The following is a 17,752-nucleotide window of genomic DNA, read 5'->3' on the forward strand; positions in this document are numbered from 1 at the left end:
TTTTATGTTGAGAAATGTGCGCATCTTAACGTGGTAGCTGTTTTTACACCTATTTTTCCATATATAGAGTGTTGGGCTTTCAGTAATATTAGTTAGGGGGAACTGTATATATAAATGCAGTATTATGAATTTTTCATTTTAAATATAAGTATTTGTGATGAGTTAGCAAGAAATATTGGGCTAAAAAGTTCTTCCGATTTGCACGTAGAAAATTCAGTTTATATAAACCCAGCTGCACAGAAAAAAATGTGAAAAATACCGTGTATTGATTAATCGCACTGTGATCAAGATACCAGCCATAAATAACTTCATTTACCTTTTCGACTAAAATCTCGACTCCGGAACTCTATACCAGAGAAATTGAACTCTCACCCTGTAATAGGTGTAGATGCACCCGTTGGTAAAAATACTTGGACAATAATAAAAACTTAATTCGAGGTTTTGAGCAGGTGCTTTTCAGCGGATTATGATTTAATATAGATTATATAAAAAATTCAAAATAATAATTCTTGTGGCGCAGAGAAGAGTTCACTACTTAAACCAGGAAAGTCGAAAAAGTACATTTTATTCTATTTTTTTACGAAATTGATGTAAATCCTTAATATATATTTTGTGTCCTGCTCTAAAGTCCGGTTTTTCGTTGACTGGAATAATTAATAGTGAAAAAAATTAATAAATACACTTCACATTGATCTCTAAAGCAATTAATTATGGAATCCACCTCTACTAGCTTGCTATCGAGCAAAATAAGGAAAGGTGTTTCATTTTATTAGTAGTATTATTTTTCAGCAAAAATAATTTACTTCTATGCGACGACAAGGGATGATTTAGAATAGAAATGATTTTGATTAATAATACCTAACAAGAGATTGATAAATTCATTGCTCACTAAATGAAATCTGATCCCACTGATAAAGTGAAATATTTTAGAACGTAAGAAAACTCTCTTTTCAAATTAAACATCATTAGGTAGCTTTAGCTAGTCTGTGTCGATCGAAAACCTAATGCAATGAGCCCACCTGTTCATATCGGCATATTTCTCCTTGTTGAAGTACTTCGTCATGTGCCCCATGTGTCTCATTCGGGTTGTTTATCCTAAGTCTATCCGTCTTCATCAGCACGTCGTGTATTGAACTATCCATATAAGCTGCAGGGTTTTCAGTAACTTGATCTGTCCTTTTTTTCTTCGTTATTAACCTGCTGCACACAATTTATAATCTTCTCTTTTCTGATGTTGTAATTGCCCCTTCATTACTACCGCAGCGAAGAATACTTTAGATGCACATTTAATGTAGCACTCCCTAACTTCCAGGCTTGTTTACTCAGCTGCTAGTAGACTTTGATTCCGCGAGAAAGCCGTCTTTGCATGAGTAAATCTAATAATCAATTCCTTCTAGGTTCTTTGGTCACCATTCTTCTTTCCAAGCAAAGGAAATCTTGGATTTATTCTATATTTTGATTTCCTACTTTAATAACTGGGGAATCTGTCATTACCAACTGCTATTCTACGGTAGGCCTGAACTTAATTTTGTTTCCGTTTAGCTTCAGTTAATGCCTATTGCCACCGACTATTGTAGGTTGAAAACCTTCTTAAAGTCTACTACTCTCTCTGCCAAACTAATAAGTCGGCGTAAAAAACTCAACATATAATCGATTCACTCCTTAAACTTGTTTTTGGATAGTATTTATATTTTTCTGGACATATAAAGTGTACGTGTGTGAGAGTGTCCCTTTTTTTATTAGAATTTATTCGGTTCTGGGCCTGGATTTTATTAAAACCACTAGAAAAAAATCAAAATGGTTGGTCACTTTTCCATAATAAAGAGATACTCTTATACTTTTCAGAATAACAAGAATTTAATCCCTCGTGACATCATTGAATAAACTTTCCAGATCCAAAGTTAAAATGAATGCCTTTGCTTCTTTTCCATTTTCTTTCCGACAAGCAACTCAATGCCAGAATTGCTTATATTCTGCATTGTTTTTCTGAAATCTAAACAGGTTTTCGTCAGTATTGGTGTCTAAGAAGAGGTTGATTACTCATTCAATGAAATATGATCCCACTGATTGAATGAAATACTAAAGATAGTTAAAATCTTTCTGCTTTCCGCGGTCACTCCTACATATCCCCTACACTTTATTCTAGATCTATTAACAAGCCTCAAATTCACTTGCCGATTTCATTCGTAAATTTTTTGTGTCAATAACTGTTCTCCAAGTTATTATAACAATGAGTAATAAAATATGTAATAAGTAAACCCTTTAACATCACAAAACACGGTAGTAACATACATAGGTGGTATTATCGTAATTGAATTAATAATATATACATTTAAATATAATATTAGGTTAAATTAAAGCACCTCTTCTATTCACAAAAATATAATTCTGTTTATTTCAGCTCGTGTTTGCAAAATTCTGGTTTGTTTTCATCGGTATTTATTTAAAAGTGACATAATATTTGGTTAACATAATAACTCTGGTTTAAGGGACTTTAATGGCTAAGTGTTATTAATGCCTAGAAATTGCAGGAGATGCCGTGACAGTAACTTTTATCGGAGTCATCTGCTAAACGTGGATAACAATGCAACAACGTCAGAGTGTAAAAAATCATTCGCATTGACCGGGATTCGAACCTGGATCCCTCCATATCTGGCTGAGTGAATTAGCTGGTTTAAGCTACCAAGGCGTCCTCATACACTCCGACTACATATTTCGTCACATCTTGTTCTTTTTAAGCCCCAAAATTTTCGGAGGGAAAGCACTCGACCGGGCACCGAGAGATCCGGGTTCACGGTCAAGACGAATGATTTTTACACTCGGAAATTGTTGCATTACAAGTATCCTTAGGGTTGTTGTTTATAAATTATAAGCTACCATTTAGGTTGTATATAATTTCGGCCTATTTTTCAATCCAAACCATCGTATGTCTGCAATGTATCGTATTCACGGAACCATATAGGTTATAACTATTTCCTACTTATTTTTCATCCCAAACACGTTTTTGTGTGCATTTTATCTACATTTTCATAATAAATATAGCATACAATGGTATGCTTATTACCAAACCATAATTGAATGAGGTGATTGCAAGATACTATGACATTGTTTTATGGCGTATTCATGGAAGAAAAAAGCAGATAACTACAAATCTATGCCTAAAAAAATGTACGGATTTTTACATTATTTTTTTTCAATTCGAGCGAGAGAAGCATGCACTCTTTATTTAAATCTAACACGAGCCATTTCCTATAGTTTATGACCGCGGTTCAATGTACCGAGATTGCGTCGTGTCCTAATATTTCCCAAATATACTCGTGTAAACACAAATTCCGTGATCCTCTCTGAAAGCCCATACATAACTTTTTCACATTTAGACCAGAGAGGTTTCTACTACAGCGAATTAATGGGCCAAGAGGGATTGTAGCCCAACCTACTAAATTCTTGCTTTTAAAAGTTTCATTTTAAATACAAGACTTGTATGCCCTACTTTATATTGAAAAATTCCACAAAAGTGATACTTGATCTACCGTAACTTATTACTTCCACGTCATTTGAAATCATCATCGTCTCAAGTTATCAATCTTACTATTGGTTTGTATCAGTTCTTTTATCATCATATTCCCTGAAAATCTCTTCATTCTTTTACGGCTCCTTGCACCGGTACTTTACGTAGATCACCTGCTCTTCCTCGTTCATCCTTAATCTTCCACTTTTATTTTTTTCCTTCATGTTTCCTTCAATTATGGTCTTTAGTCAACTCTCCTGTCTCAGGATATTTTAATTTAGCTTCCTTCTTTTTTTGTAAGTATCCTCCATAGGATTATCTCTAACCAACTCCCTAAAATACATATTTATTGCTTATCGTCCACATCTTACGACCGTAGAGTAATAGACGTCATGTATAGGCTTTAATGAATTGCTTCATCACGCCAATGCTACTTGTATTAATATTTGGCTTGAGTCAGTAGTTGCTTCTTTAAAGTAAGCCTCCTTCTTCATTCTTATTCTTCCTACCCTATCCCTCAGCGCAGGAAGGTGCGTCCTGCGCTGCAGATCTTGGCGTCTAAATAACGAAATTCATCCACTTCCAACGTGCCCTTTATGAGCGTATCTTGAAAATGATATTTCCTACTTTGACTGCAGTCCTTAATTTGGTTTAAATCTGGTATTTATATAAACTTGAATTTTTCTTTTCTATCCCCATGATGGCTAGTATCCTGACGATTTGAAAGAAATAATACACAATTTATATTATACTCGTATTATAGTATGAATTTCCTATAATTAATATGAATTATTTTCTCAAGCTAACAGTTTCAATAAACTAATATCATAATCCACCTCCGTGCCAAATTTTCGTTTAATTTCCGGGTTTATCAAGGTAGAAACAGTTTGTTTGAATTTTTTGCAGTGTATCACGAATTTACATAAAGATTTCTTAAATGTTTCCCAAGAACCTGACAAGCATTCTTAATGTGGACAAAGTAATATGAAATATTACTCCTTAACTTTTTCATTAAGTTCACCCGTCATCTGGGAAATTTCCTTTAGTTTTCAGGAAATTTGATGAAAGAAATTTGCTTTATAAATAACTGGAAAACTATCTTTCTAAATTCACGGTATCTTGACCGGAATCCTAGTAATTTCAACCTTGGCCTAGGGGTATAGTTGCACATCAGCTGCTCTCCATCTCGCGCAATTCCAACTCACCAACCCATACCGGTCCTCTCCACTCCCTCATCCGGCATCCGTTCTTCCCTTATGTCGCCGCATTATGCATTCCTGACTCACTTCTTCTCACCCGAATACCAATTTCTTTTCCCCATCTCATTTTGATTCCTTCGTCCCCATTACGATCCAGAAGATCCTCCCGCCTCACTCCAATCTCATCCCTCTCCACTACCCCATCCCGACAATCCGTCCGTCTCTAATTTCTTTCGCCCATTCTTCCTTCCCTGAAGAACCCCCACCCTCTCCCCACTTCCGCGAAGACGCCAAATACTCTCCTTTTTTCCCCTTGTCTCATTTCCACCTCACCACCTTCCACTGTACCGTCTCGGGGAGTTTTTAATCGGACGTATTTTCTCTCGCACGAGAAATTATTTACTGCTGTCCTCTTCTCCGAAATGTTATTACGACGCGCGTTGTACTCATCGCTTCACTTTCTATCGCGGAGAAGATCTGATTGGTGCGCGGGGAATGTGCTCGACTGTTTCAAACACTTTTGTATTTGCCTTCATGTCTCGGACTTTACTCCTGATCGTTCGCCTTGGAAGTATGCAACCAGATGTCCTTCCACTCTTTCCCGTTCACATTAGGGGAGGTGGGGAAGGAGGAAATATCTAACTCGGCACGACACCGAAAGAGAAACAAGTGTTTCAGGCGAAAGTACTTTACCTTTAGTTTTGCTAATTACGCTTGGCTAAAGAAAAGTACGACGAAGGTATGAAAACAAGTGTTGTCTTGATTAGCAAAACAAAACTTTTTCCTCCTGTGTGATCTTGCGGTATGCACTTATTCGTAGGGTCATTAATCTCATTACCCGCGTGAAAGTGTCAAATTTCGCCGCTTGACTTGGTGACAGGAAAGGCATAATCATTTGGCGCATTATCATCCAAGGCTCCGCCGATCCGTAGATGTGAGCACTCATTTCAAGACGAGTTTATAGCCGAAACTTATGACACACGTTATGAGATGCTCTTTTACGTCATTCTCATATTTTATTACAAGCCATTATATGGAGGAGACGAATTCAACGATTTCAAACGATTAGCATAGACGTTTAAGTTTATAGGTTTATAGCGAACCAAAGTGCTGTGATTATGTATTTTTTCGTGGAAACAATATAGTTTGCTGCTAAGTAAAAACATTGAGTTTTCGAATTTGTGATGGCTCCTGGTTTTGTAATGAGACGTGAGAGATAGTTTGCTGAAATTTTATCTTATTTAATAAGTCTGTTCAGTGGATATATAAAATAAATTTCACTCATTAAATAAAAATACCAGTAGCCTAAACTTGACTTCTTCTCTGTTAATCCGTTTAATGTGAGGTTTTTGCTCGCCAAAACAAGTATTGTCGGCTCAAGTATCATTTTAAAGAATAACGTTGTCCAATAGATGAATGATTTTTCTTGAAACTCAGCGACAGTAACAACTGATCTCGTAAACATACCTTCTCCAAACAGCAACCTATTTTTCTCAATCGCTTTATGTATATTTATTTTGTTGACCGTCATAAACAAAAAATTGCGAACATTGGTATGAACTTCGATTTACAAGACATATATTACAGAAACTTCAGCAAATCTTTTTTTGATGTTGTAGTAAAAGGTTATTATCTTTATGAAACCCAATTTATGGTAATATTTCATATATTACGTTTTTCGTTTATTTTAATCACTAAAAGGAAATTAATTTTATGATTATATTATTTCCAAAATATCAGCGGGGTCCTTAAGACCATGCCCTCGACCTATTCAAGAGACAATTTGTGATATATATCTCATGAAATTTGACCGAGATTCATCGAAATCGGTGATAATCTTTTTTCTTTTCGCTTTTATAAAAGACACGCCATTTCAATAAAAAAAATAAAAATCATCAATTCGAAGGTCATCAGTTCGACAGGCGAGGGTAGAGCTTACTGGGTACAAAGCCACAACGCGTCTATAATTATGAAATACTTGTAATTATATGGGACGTGTTCCTTTTCCTGTGCCAACTTAAATTAAGTTCCGAATAACCATATTATTACTGATTAGATACCTGTATTACTGGGATTATCTGTTGGCAGCGGGGCCTTCAGGAGCATGCCCATAGGCTGGTAGGTCTGCTATGCCTAATAGCTGATCCCCATATCCTCCTCGAGTTTATGAGATTCTGTAAAAATATCTGTGAAATTTCTTGAGTATCTAAATGCTGCAATAAGAACCAAAGTCGTTCCGGATATTTTTAAGTTGACTGTAAGTCTTCCGGTTAAACTAGCTTTAGTATAATGCTTAAAAGTCAATACAGAAGTATCGTTTGGAGTTCACGAAATAAACGTCTTTAGTCTCTATTAATTATTTCTTCCATTAATTCTTCCATTTCTTCTTCCATTCTTTCTTCTATTTCTGCCATATGTAGCCCATCGTTATGTACCACTCGCGATCCATTTCTTTATCTTCCTCCTCACTGCCTAGAAAGAAATTCTCCTTTCTTCCTTTAGTGCGTTCAAATTTCAACTTTGTTTCAATCTCAAATTCTCCCGTCTGTTGTCTCAATGTCCTTTAAAATGCCTTCTAAAATATCTCCTGGCCTTCCCCAACCAAATCTACCAATTCCTACTTTGTCTCTCTCCTTTTCCGAATTGTTTTCTCCGAATCTGCATCTGAAAAGGTTCCAATCTACGCTTATCTAAACTTCTCATAGCCCTTATTCCGAAAACAGGACACCGAGATTGAGGAAATAGTTTTTATTAGTTTTCACTTACAGTCACTGCAATCAATTACCCTCGCGTACCTAATATAAATAATTCTACTGTCAAAGCAATCGTCCTCATGTTCTCAGCAATATTGATAATTTCGTGCAACACACCCATATACATGAACTACTCAAAAATAATGTTTATTTTTCCTAGTTTCATTTAAACTAACTAGCGATCTAGAAACCTCAGTTTAGCCAAAGAAGGAAGGGGAGTATTCTTGTATTAGGGTAAAGTTTTCCTTGTCACCAAAATTACCCGATAATCAATTCTCCCTTCATCAAACCTTCCCATGACAGGACACGGCTAAGGGTGTTTTAAGTGCGCAGTCGATTTGAGCCTTTTTCCCATAAGGGCTTGACCTTGAGCAAACGTTGAGGGTCGAGAGAAAGTCTCTTGAATGGCGTGTGAGTGGGAGGCAGGCGGACTGGGGTGGTTTTTCTCCTTTGGGGAGGGGGTGGGGGGCCGAGAATGAGAGAATTGGGAAGGAATGGAGAAGAGAAGGGATTTCTCTTGGTATAGCCTGCCCGCGAAAGGATCTTGCAAAAAAACCTCGCCTTGATTGCACGTTCTGGCATATCCCGAATGCCAGTGGTACGCCGCCGTAACGGACCAGAATGAATGACTCCATTTCCCGGATACCATGCGACAGCGGCCATGCATTTCGCCCGCGGGTGTCAAATGCTCCCGGCCAAGTTATTTTGTCGCAGCGTGACGTCATTTGACTTTCGCCGGGCGTCCCATCCATTATGTACGCACGACCGTGCGGGTCGCGATTATTTTCCGAAAGAGTGCTTAGCGGTAAATCCGCGGTGGTGGTTTATTTTGGAGCGACGCGGTTGTTCCGGGAGCAAGACTTTCTCGAGTTTGTGTGTGTGCGTAAGAGTGTTTATATTTGCATCGCCGCTTTCCTCTCTCATCGATTTCACATTTCCCACCCGACGGACGGTCAAACCGAATCGCTCGGGGTGAGGGAGAGTGGAGGGAGAAATACGCACGTGGGGCTATGAGGAGGGATTGAGTGGGTGGGTAGAAATAATATTGCAGTATTTCAAGTTGTTAAACCCTGATTTTATTGCTCCCATGTGTTTTCCAGATCAAACGGTGCTTCGAATCACGTCCACCATTCCTCCCCTTCCTGATCCTCCCCTTCCCTCCCAAACGTCAATATCACTTGCATAAATTGTTTTCCAAGGGACGACGTTAATTTTCACGTTCTTCAGTGATCGTTCCAATCAATGAAAGCGAGGCTTGCGCATGTTAATTGCTCCGAATTTCGTTACCAGCGTCCGGGAAAAAAGAAAAAAAAAGAAAAAAAATACTTTTAGTCGATTTATTGGCAGGAGGTGCTTTCGACTATATTCAAGGCTGCAGTATTAAGGAAGGTTTGGAGTGGAGTTCATCCCATATCGTCCATCATTTGTCACGCGCTCCTCTATTCACTTGTTTGGTGGATTCGTTACTGTAGGAGGGGTAAGGTTGCTACCCGAGCTCTTCCGCGTAGGCGCCTGCTCCAATTTCACTCCCATTTCCCTTCCCTACTCCCCTTTCAATCCGATTGATCGAAGTGGTTTCGTTTTGTTTTGTATAACATTTCTGTTGAACTTGTTCAGGCTTTCTACTTTAAATCTACTGCAAATCACGTTTTCATATAAACAGGTTTGTGCATTTCAAATTTCCCTCATTCAGCACCTCGAATTAATTCTTTCCGAATTCTAATTTTAATTTTCGATTAAGGTTCAAAAATATACTCACGCTTTTTCGTAGAAATTTGACCTGAAACCTGAATGGGCCAGTTAAAGGGTCACTGCAATCGGAAAAAAATTACGGTGCTATTTGCACTTCGAAAATAATCAAAATATTCCAAGTTAATTGATCATTGAGCATTAAAATTATTTTAAGTAATCAATAGAAAGGATTTTTGAATTGATTAGGTACAAGAGAAACTGTTAAATCTCTAAAAAAACTCTTATCATGCTTAGTAAATACAGTGATCCCTTATTCTAGAAACCATCAAATAATATAAATTAAATGCTCAATAAATTATCCTCTCCGGTATCTTGATATTGGACATAATCCACTTAAACTCAAATTGCAAAATAGTATTGTTTGAATGATTTTACTAAGGATAATATCCTAATAGAGGGTAGTAATTCTTCACGGCAATCGAATCATTCTCGTAAACCATAATCATATTACATTAATAGCTATGCTGATATTAATTTAAAACTAATTACGATTATATATCTCCAAAAGCAGTGAAAAATGAGTCCTTGGAAATTTTTAAACAAATATTTTAATGATTCACGATTGCTTTACATGAAGCATTGTACAACTAGTACCAATTTGGAAGTAGGATTATCCTTATCAACCGATTGAATTGATACGGGATTAATATTAAATATGAAATAATGAGAGTCTCTGTAATTGGATTGAGTACCCTACTTGAGTGAGTTAAAAAATATTAATCCATATGATGTAATGGCAAAAAAAGAAATCAGTTACTGCTAAAATTCGACACAAAAATAACCTCGGCGATTTACTCCCACAACAAACCGTTGTTGTTGACAGAAGCAAGAGGTGAAACTCTATCTACCGCTCAATCCCACTACTTTGATCGGCGAAGTACCCAATAGAATACGTCAGACAAATCCGCCAAACAACTAAGGATCAGGACTAGGAATGCTATGTCACTGGGGGCATGGGGGTTTAGGGAATATTAAGGCACATATGTGTAGAATGGATTTAGACATCTTAGGCGCAAGTGAACGACAGATACAGGACCATTCACGTAGGCTCCATGATTGAAAATTTACTTAATAATTAGGGGTAAGTATTAGTACTAAAAAGTAGTAGCATTTAGGGGAGGCGACCGACAGCTGAGGTCATTTGCGCCACTAGGGATGGGCAGGAAATTATGAAGGGTGGAGAGAAACGCGGCGTCGTCAGTAGCCTATTACAAAGGCGCCAAGGGGTCCGCAGCTTTACGTCCCATCCGACGGACGGCGTACTCACTCAAATTGCCCTACACAAAGCACCTCAAGTAGGGTTCGAGATACCTCTGAAAAATATTCAACACCGCCGAATTTGAAACTGGGCCCTCTGGGTTGGAAGCCGGTACCCCATCTCGACCCCCCACATTAACTAAGTGTAAGAGGAAATATGGATATATTACTGAGGACGTAAAAAAGATGCAGAAATAATAAAATCGAATTACAACTAGATGTCCCATTAGGCTGGTATGAAATCGTTAGAGAAGTCAATTAAAAAATACAATAGGAAAATATCATTTTTGTTCAGCTAGGCGTGGGAATAATTAATGGCTATTAATCACTTAATCAATCAATAACCAATGAATTAATATTAATTGATTATTCCTCGTAGGAGATATTGTTGGGTGGGAAGGAGAGGCAGACAGTCTATATTCTACATTCTACCTACTTAGGACAGATGCCATTCGCTGAGTGTTGGCTGTAGATCCAATAGCTTCCTGATTTAGATATTAACTATACTATTTATTGTAAGTTTATTAAAGAGAAATACTCTGTACAGCTACTGCAGTCAACCAGGTGACCAACAACTGGAGCGGGAACTTTGGACAACGGGGAAGACAGTAGCGAAGTACTGCCCGAGCTCAAGTCGTCCATTGACAAATCACTTGACCATGGGCAGTACTTCGCTACTGTTGTCTTCTCCGTTGTAATAATTTCCGCTTCAGTTGTTGGTCACCTGGTTGACCGAAGTATCGGTATAGAGTATTTCTTAAATATTCAATATTGGCTATAGGATTAACACCTTACGTATTAAGATGAATACCAATTGATATACATGCTGAAGGAGAGGAATTTCAATGAACTCATTTTTTATTGCCACCACGCTATGAGAAATAGTTTGCAATTTCGTACATCCTGAGATCATATCCTTAAGTGTGCTCTTTTTGGGTAGCATTTCATATTAAATGTCTCTCCAAAGTGTTATGAAAGAAACTATAGATTGCAGAAATTACTCTGGGAAGATAAACGGTATCTCGGGTGCATGCATATCTCGTGTATGCTGAAACAAAACCACAATAATCACCCCGAAGGCCTTCTTCATAGGTGAGGGTATAGCTCACCAATACCATACTATAAACGGCAAGTAAAATTGACACCACAGGAAAGGCATGGGGGAGGTAATACTTCCTCCTTCCCCTTTATTTTTTACGGTTTTCCCTGGGCGATATAGTCCTTGTAACTTCATACAGCTTGAGCTGCTGCTGTTTAACGTAATCGGGAATCAAACCCAAGATCTAAGGTCATTATTTGAACTCCACCCCCACCATTCCAACATTAATGCTTGCACTCAGCGAAACAAGAAATAAAGATTTATTTTTGAATTTGTTGAACTGGAAGGATTCTGTTTAGTGGAGAGTGCGTCATTTGCTTTCATCCAATTAGTCGTTATCGAAATCAAAGGTAAAGCGCCCGGTCATTTCAAGTGAAAAAAATGTAGCGTTTGTGCTACCAAGCTCTTCGAAATAGCCTCTACCGCCAAGAGTCACATGAAGTTCTCGTGGTGGACGCATGAAATGACCACAAAAAGGGAATGAAAATCGGCGATCTGACAGATAGAAATGTCTTGCGCTAGATTTTTCAGTCCCTCGAAGCACCGGAATGAAAACGACGCGCTTAGAATCTGAAGCGGCGAAACACGGAGGACTTCGTAAGAATGAATCAGAGTAGGTTAACTCGTGGGTCCCTATGGCCACATATCACGTGGGAAAAGAGTTAGGAAGGGCGGAATCCGGGTCATTAATGGGCGTAGCCCGATTTCGGGCGATTGATGCGTGTAGGAAATTTAAGTGCATCTGGGGTGGATTTCCAATACGGCCCACTTTCATCCATTAGCGAAGCTGATATATTTTGGATATCCGCCAGGAAATCAGGTGGGGTTAGGGGGAGGGAGGAGCCGGGGGGGGGGTGATGGGGGTTCGTCATATTAATGCTGGATTCTCCACCCTTCTTGTATGTGTGTCCGCGCGTGTGTGTGTGTGTTTAATACTAGTAAGGATTCGGGAGAAATTTCATTAATAGTGGAAAACCTCGAAGGGGAATCTCATGCGAAAGTTTCTTTCGGAGAATTTTATCTCGAACGTGCCTGCCAAGGATGTGATTCATTCCTCGCTCGCTGCTAATTCTGCCAACCATGCTTTTGTCATAAATCTTTAAGGATGAAAGATCGTCGGATTTTTTCATGAATTACGGTCTCAAATCCTGTCGTTAGCGATTGTGCTAACACGGTATTTTAGCTAATTTAAAATAAATTTGAACCTTGATCGAGATAATGTAGAATACTTTGCAAAACCCCAACGTAATACGAATGAAATCAAGTTAAAGACCAACTGTTTTCTTGGAAAGAAATTTTGGTAAGCATGTTTTGAAAATTTAATGGTAATTTGAAAAATTGCTGACTTTGGGTCTTTATTAATGAAAGTAATTAGTAATTATTTTTTTAAATATGGACGAAGCATAGTCATTTGTATCTCCAAACAATTCCATTTTATTTCTTTAATGTAAGAAATCCATCGGTCTTCCACCTTTGTCTCTTCAAAATCTATATTCAACTTCGAGAATCCCTCATGATAGGAATAGGGGTTGCAATGCTTAGCGAAAGAAGAAAAATAAGAATTAAAACAAGAATGCTCTAGAAAGTAATTTGTTAATCATGCATGCCTGTAATTCATTTTTAATAAATAGTAACTAACTATTTCACATAATATGAACTAGTACTATGCCGAAAGTATGATTTATAAACTCTTATTTTAAATAATTTAATCCGTTGTCAATAAAGGTTTTTATTGCATCCATAAAAAATACTTTTGAAAGGCCGAAGGCCCACAGCCTCTTTTTATCAAAAGTGTAGGATATAACTCCACTATTCAACTTGTTAATATGTTACCATCGATCTCCTTACTTCCAGGTGATACATGCAGACGTATAGGCCGGAATATGAGCTTTTATCCTAATATGAAACGAAGACTGACTCCCTTTATAGTGGGAATTCACTACTTTTCCGTCGTTTCATTAAGGCTGCACACAGTGTATATATATTGATCCATTCGGAATATCGAAGTGACTTACCCTCTTTCCCCTTGGCTGTCGGGTGAAAAATGGTTGAGCCATCGGGGTTGGCGTTAATTTTTCCAGGAATTTCGCTGATTTTTTCACAGAATATACGAGACGTATAAGTTCTCAGATCTCTCTAGAAATATAGTTCACCGGAAGTGCGATACGGCTTACCTCGCCAGGGCATCAGACAAGGACATATGAAGATTTATTTCCACTCTTTCCACCAAAATTCCCATGAAGAAAAATGTGAAACTGGTTTGAGATATTGCAGAAATGCTTAAATAAAAAAATAATTTTTCATATAATCAGACGAAAGAAGACACTATGCGTTTTCACATAGAAATTTTTTATTACGACATAGGTTTTGTTACAGCGTAACATCTTCAGGCCTGAAAATATTGCGCTCTAACGAACCCAAGTTCGTAATGAAATAAATTCTATGTCGAAAAGCAAAGTGTCTTCTTTCATCATGAAGCATTTCCACCAAGTCACGCCTGAAACTGTTACATTTATGTAATCAGACCTTAAAATTTATGGTCATTATATTTAACCAAATGGCATCGCCATAGCTAATATAGGTTGTTGCAACATAACTTCCGATTTTTGAAGCGTTTTGCGTTTGATTGATATATCTATAGTTTTATTAGGTTATCGCAAACTATTTGAATATACTGTTGATCAATATGTATTCTTAATGCTACAGATTACAGTCGTATTTCAGTTGCTGTTGGCATGCATTCGATGTTTTTGGTAACTGCATAAAATTACATAAACCATTGCAAACTACTATTCATCTTTGAGTGCAACCTAGGGTATTGCGGAGGTGTCGCTCTTTGCATAAAATTGCAGATATGAGTTAAATGAGGTGGAGCAATTTATCGCCGTAAATATATTCCTCGACTTGTAACAAAAAACCATACTCGTGCAGCTCAACGGAATCATTCCAGTGATTTTTTAGCGGCGCAAATCCTCCGCCATGACTCCTCCATCGAAACTTTGTGAAGATCTCGGTGGTGACAAGTATTTCCACGGGGGGATTGCAACGATTTGGTCTGCACGTTGCGCCGTGGAGACATGCCGAGGAATACACAGCATACAGGGCATTAGCCATCCATTCCGTGTTGCCCTGTTTAACCTCTACTCGAATGTTATGCAAAACTTCCAAAGTCCGACTATCTATTAATTGGGTCCTAAAAGTGCATAAAACACGAAAAAAAATTTTGATCCTTGTTGCTATAATTGCAATCGGTATTGGCCAGGTTTATATAACTCAGCACTACGCTTTAGCCAAGAAATGTTGGTCAGAAAATTGTTTTTACTGCTCCTTTTTTGATATATTTAGGTGGATATTTAAAAATTTTCGCCTAAAAATATTAATTAATTTTTCCTACTCAAAAAATAATTGAAGTAAGCATCATATTTTTATGTCATTTTATTATACACACTGTTGTAGGTAAATTTCGCTGAACCAATCCAGCTGGCCGACCCACCTGATAACATTGAGAAAATTAGCGTACCGTTCAGAATTCAGAATAATATAACAGACAAAGGAATACAATTATGTATCATAACGATTATAAATATTTTATGGACTCATCCCATATCCTCCAATCTGTTCCATTCACTTCCTTTAAATAAAAGTGCAAAAACGTCCCTGCGTATCCATACGTCATACTATATATCCTCTCTAGTTCTGTAGCTACTGTATATAGCCATAGATACCAATATGGGTATCTTCCCTTCATATGTGAGTAGCAAAAGACTTATTCCATCGCTTACTCTCTCAAGTCTTTTTCCAAGGACCAAATCCTCAAAACTGTCTTCGTCAACTGTGTGCTACGTTACAAGTCCGGTCTCGTTGAAGTCGTTTCTGCTGTAACTCTTTCTTGTCACGTTGAACGATCACCATGTCTTTCCCTCACAGACTAAGATTTAGTGGTTTTCTTCCGCTGAAGAGACGGATATTTTTATGACACGATTGGCTCTTCGGAAAACTGCGTTGGTTAGGCCACCCCTCCCGCATTTAATGCCGTCATTTGTATTGGTACGACTTCTTCCTTCATCTGTTCCCTCCTTCCCTCTCAAACCCATACCATTTTTCTCAGGTTTTACCTCCTCTCCATTCTTTTACGACTGTTTTCCTGGAGAGAAATTTTATTGCTAATTTAATGTAACTTTTGATGTCTTCACTGTTTTCCAAAACTATGTTATAGATGAGGAATAGTGAGTACAGTCAAATATAGATTGTGTATCTAATAAAGACCCTGGTGAAAGAAATGTATGAATTAGTATTTAGAGTATTTAGTCGACTCTAAATATGAGCGCGTATACTATATATACACACACACACGCAAACTTAGAGTCGAGTAAATGCCAATTAATGTGTATATTTCTTTCACCACATCTTTTATGCATATATTATTTATCTATTTAAGTCACTCGATGGTGTTAGGCTTGACCACGTGGAAATTCATTTTGAATGAAGAATACTAGGTATTTTCCACAAACTTTTTATGTGATACAACTAGTTTCAACGCATATGCGTCATCCTCAGACACCTGAATTACAACAGGTAACTCAGTACCTGAGAGTGACGCCTATCCATTAAAAATAGGTGTACCAAATAAAAAGTTCGTGGAAAATGCGAGCATTCTTCTTTTATTCTACACATATACTAGTATTTATTTAATTAGAGAAAGAGCAATGTAAAAATGCGGTATATTAGTTAAGAAGTTTGCATTAATCTATCCCTCAAACGGTATTTTTTATCAATTTAGAAAAAAAACATTGCGACAATTATTTTTATCGGTTTATTGAATTTCATGTAGATATATCCTGGTTAAATTCGCACCGGCAATGATGCCTATTTTTCATTTTTTCCCCGCTCTTACCTAGCATGCCCTTTTTGTTCGATATTTCAGATTTGCTCAGTGCAGTGTACTTGTTTCTTTGTTTTGCACCAACGAGCCTGTTCTCACCATTTGCTGAACTGATGAAAACTTTATCGTATAATCACGAAAATAAAAACAGCATGTCATTAATGGTAATTTGTTCATTTTGTTGAATTAGTTATTTCAATAACGTGTGCTCGTAATGTTTAATTTAATTTTTAAACACTTTGTCCCCACCAATTCATGAACTTTCTGGTTTCGTTCTTAAAAGCTGAGAAATGTTCCCTAATTTGTTTTCCTTGCATTGATAGTGGTGACCCACTCGAGGATGTGGACGGCGCGGCGGGCAGTGCGCTGGGCGCCGCCCTTGCGGTCGTGGCCGCCGACGGGGGAATCGGTGCTCCGGTGGACGTCGGAGGATCAGGAGACGCAGGAGGAGGTGAAGGAACGGCGGAGAAGGATATTATCCCTGAGGGTGATTCGGCACCCGCTACAGAGGAGAAGGAAGAATCCCTACCGACACACCCTTGCGTCCCGGAGGGAGCGGAGGAGAAGACGGAGGAGGGGGCGAATGAAGGGGGCAAGGGGAAGAAGGGGGAGAAGGAGGCGAACAACGAGATGCTGAAGGAGGTGGGGAAGGGGGACGTGGATAAAGAGGAGAAGGAGGCGGTGGAAGGGGGAGGAGAGGCGGCGGGGGAGGAGAAGGAGGGCGAGGAGAAGAAGGACGAGGGGCAGGAGAAGGAGATGGTGGAGGAGGAGGTGGTGGAGAAGGGAGGAGAGGAGAGTGGCGAGAAGGGAAGCGTGACGGCGGAGGGGGGTGAGGTGGTGGAGGTGGAGGGGACGGTGGAGGGCGCTGGGAGCGGCGAAGGCTCCAAGGGCGCCGTGGTGCAGGAGGCGCCGAGCGTGCAGACAGACCAAAGCGACGCCCTTCGGCCGTCCAACAGGGAGAGCAACTGTGGAGGCTCTGCACGTGAGTTCCACGCACATTCCCTTTTTAAACGCACATTATAAAATGGGAGTTGCCCAAAATAGGAACTTTAAACATTGAAGGAAAGTGTTACGACGTCCCCCCCTTTTCCATTATTTCCTGTTTCCAGAGTTCTTTTTTTAATCGGTTATTGCGCAGTGCGTTACTTTTGCTCTCAATTTATTCGCTTCTTCCGGAACGAAGCTGTCGGAAACGTAATTTACTCGACTCCATTCGAGACTCCGGCCGGAATACGTGGGGAGGGTTCAGTGGTGACATTATTTCATTTCCTTAATACGGGATACTTCCATACGGTTTTTTCC

The 17,752-nt window shown here is 38.6% G+C and overlaps 1 protein-coding gene across 1 annotated transcript in view; it reads left to right on the plus strand.

Moving 5' to 3' along the window:
- LOC139700283 (uncharacterized) overlaps window positions 1–17,752 on the plus strand; it is a 137,116-nt gene that overhangs the window by 104,872 nt on the left and 14,492 nt on the right. Inside the window, exon 7 of the mRNA XM_071598918.1 lies at window positions 16,774–17,432. Within this exon, the coding sequence (XP_071455019.1) occupies window positions 16,774–17,432 (659 nt within the window). The remainder of the gene's footprint in view (window positions 1–16,773; window positions 17,433–17,752) is intronic.

The sequence above is a fragment of the Hetaerina americana genome, unplaced genomic scaffold (assembly GCF_022747635.1).
Source record: "Hetaerina americana unplaced genomic scaffold, ioHetAmer1.1.p SCAF_10, whole genome shotgun sequence".
NCBI lineage: Eukaryota > Metazoa > Arthropoda > Insecta > Odonata > Calopterygidae > Hetaerina > Hetaerina americana.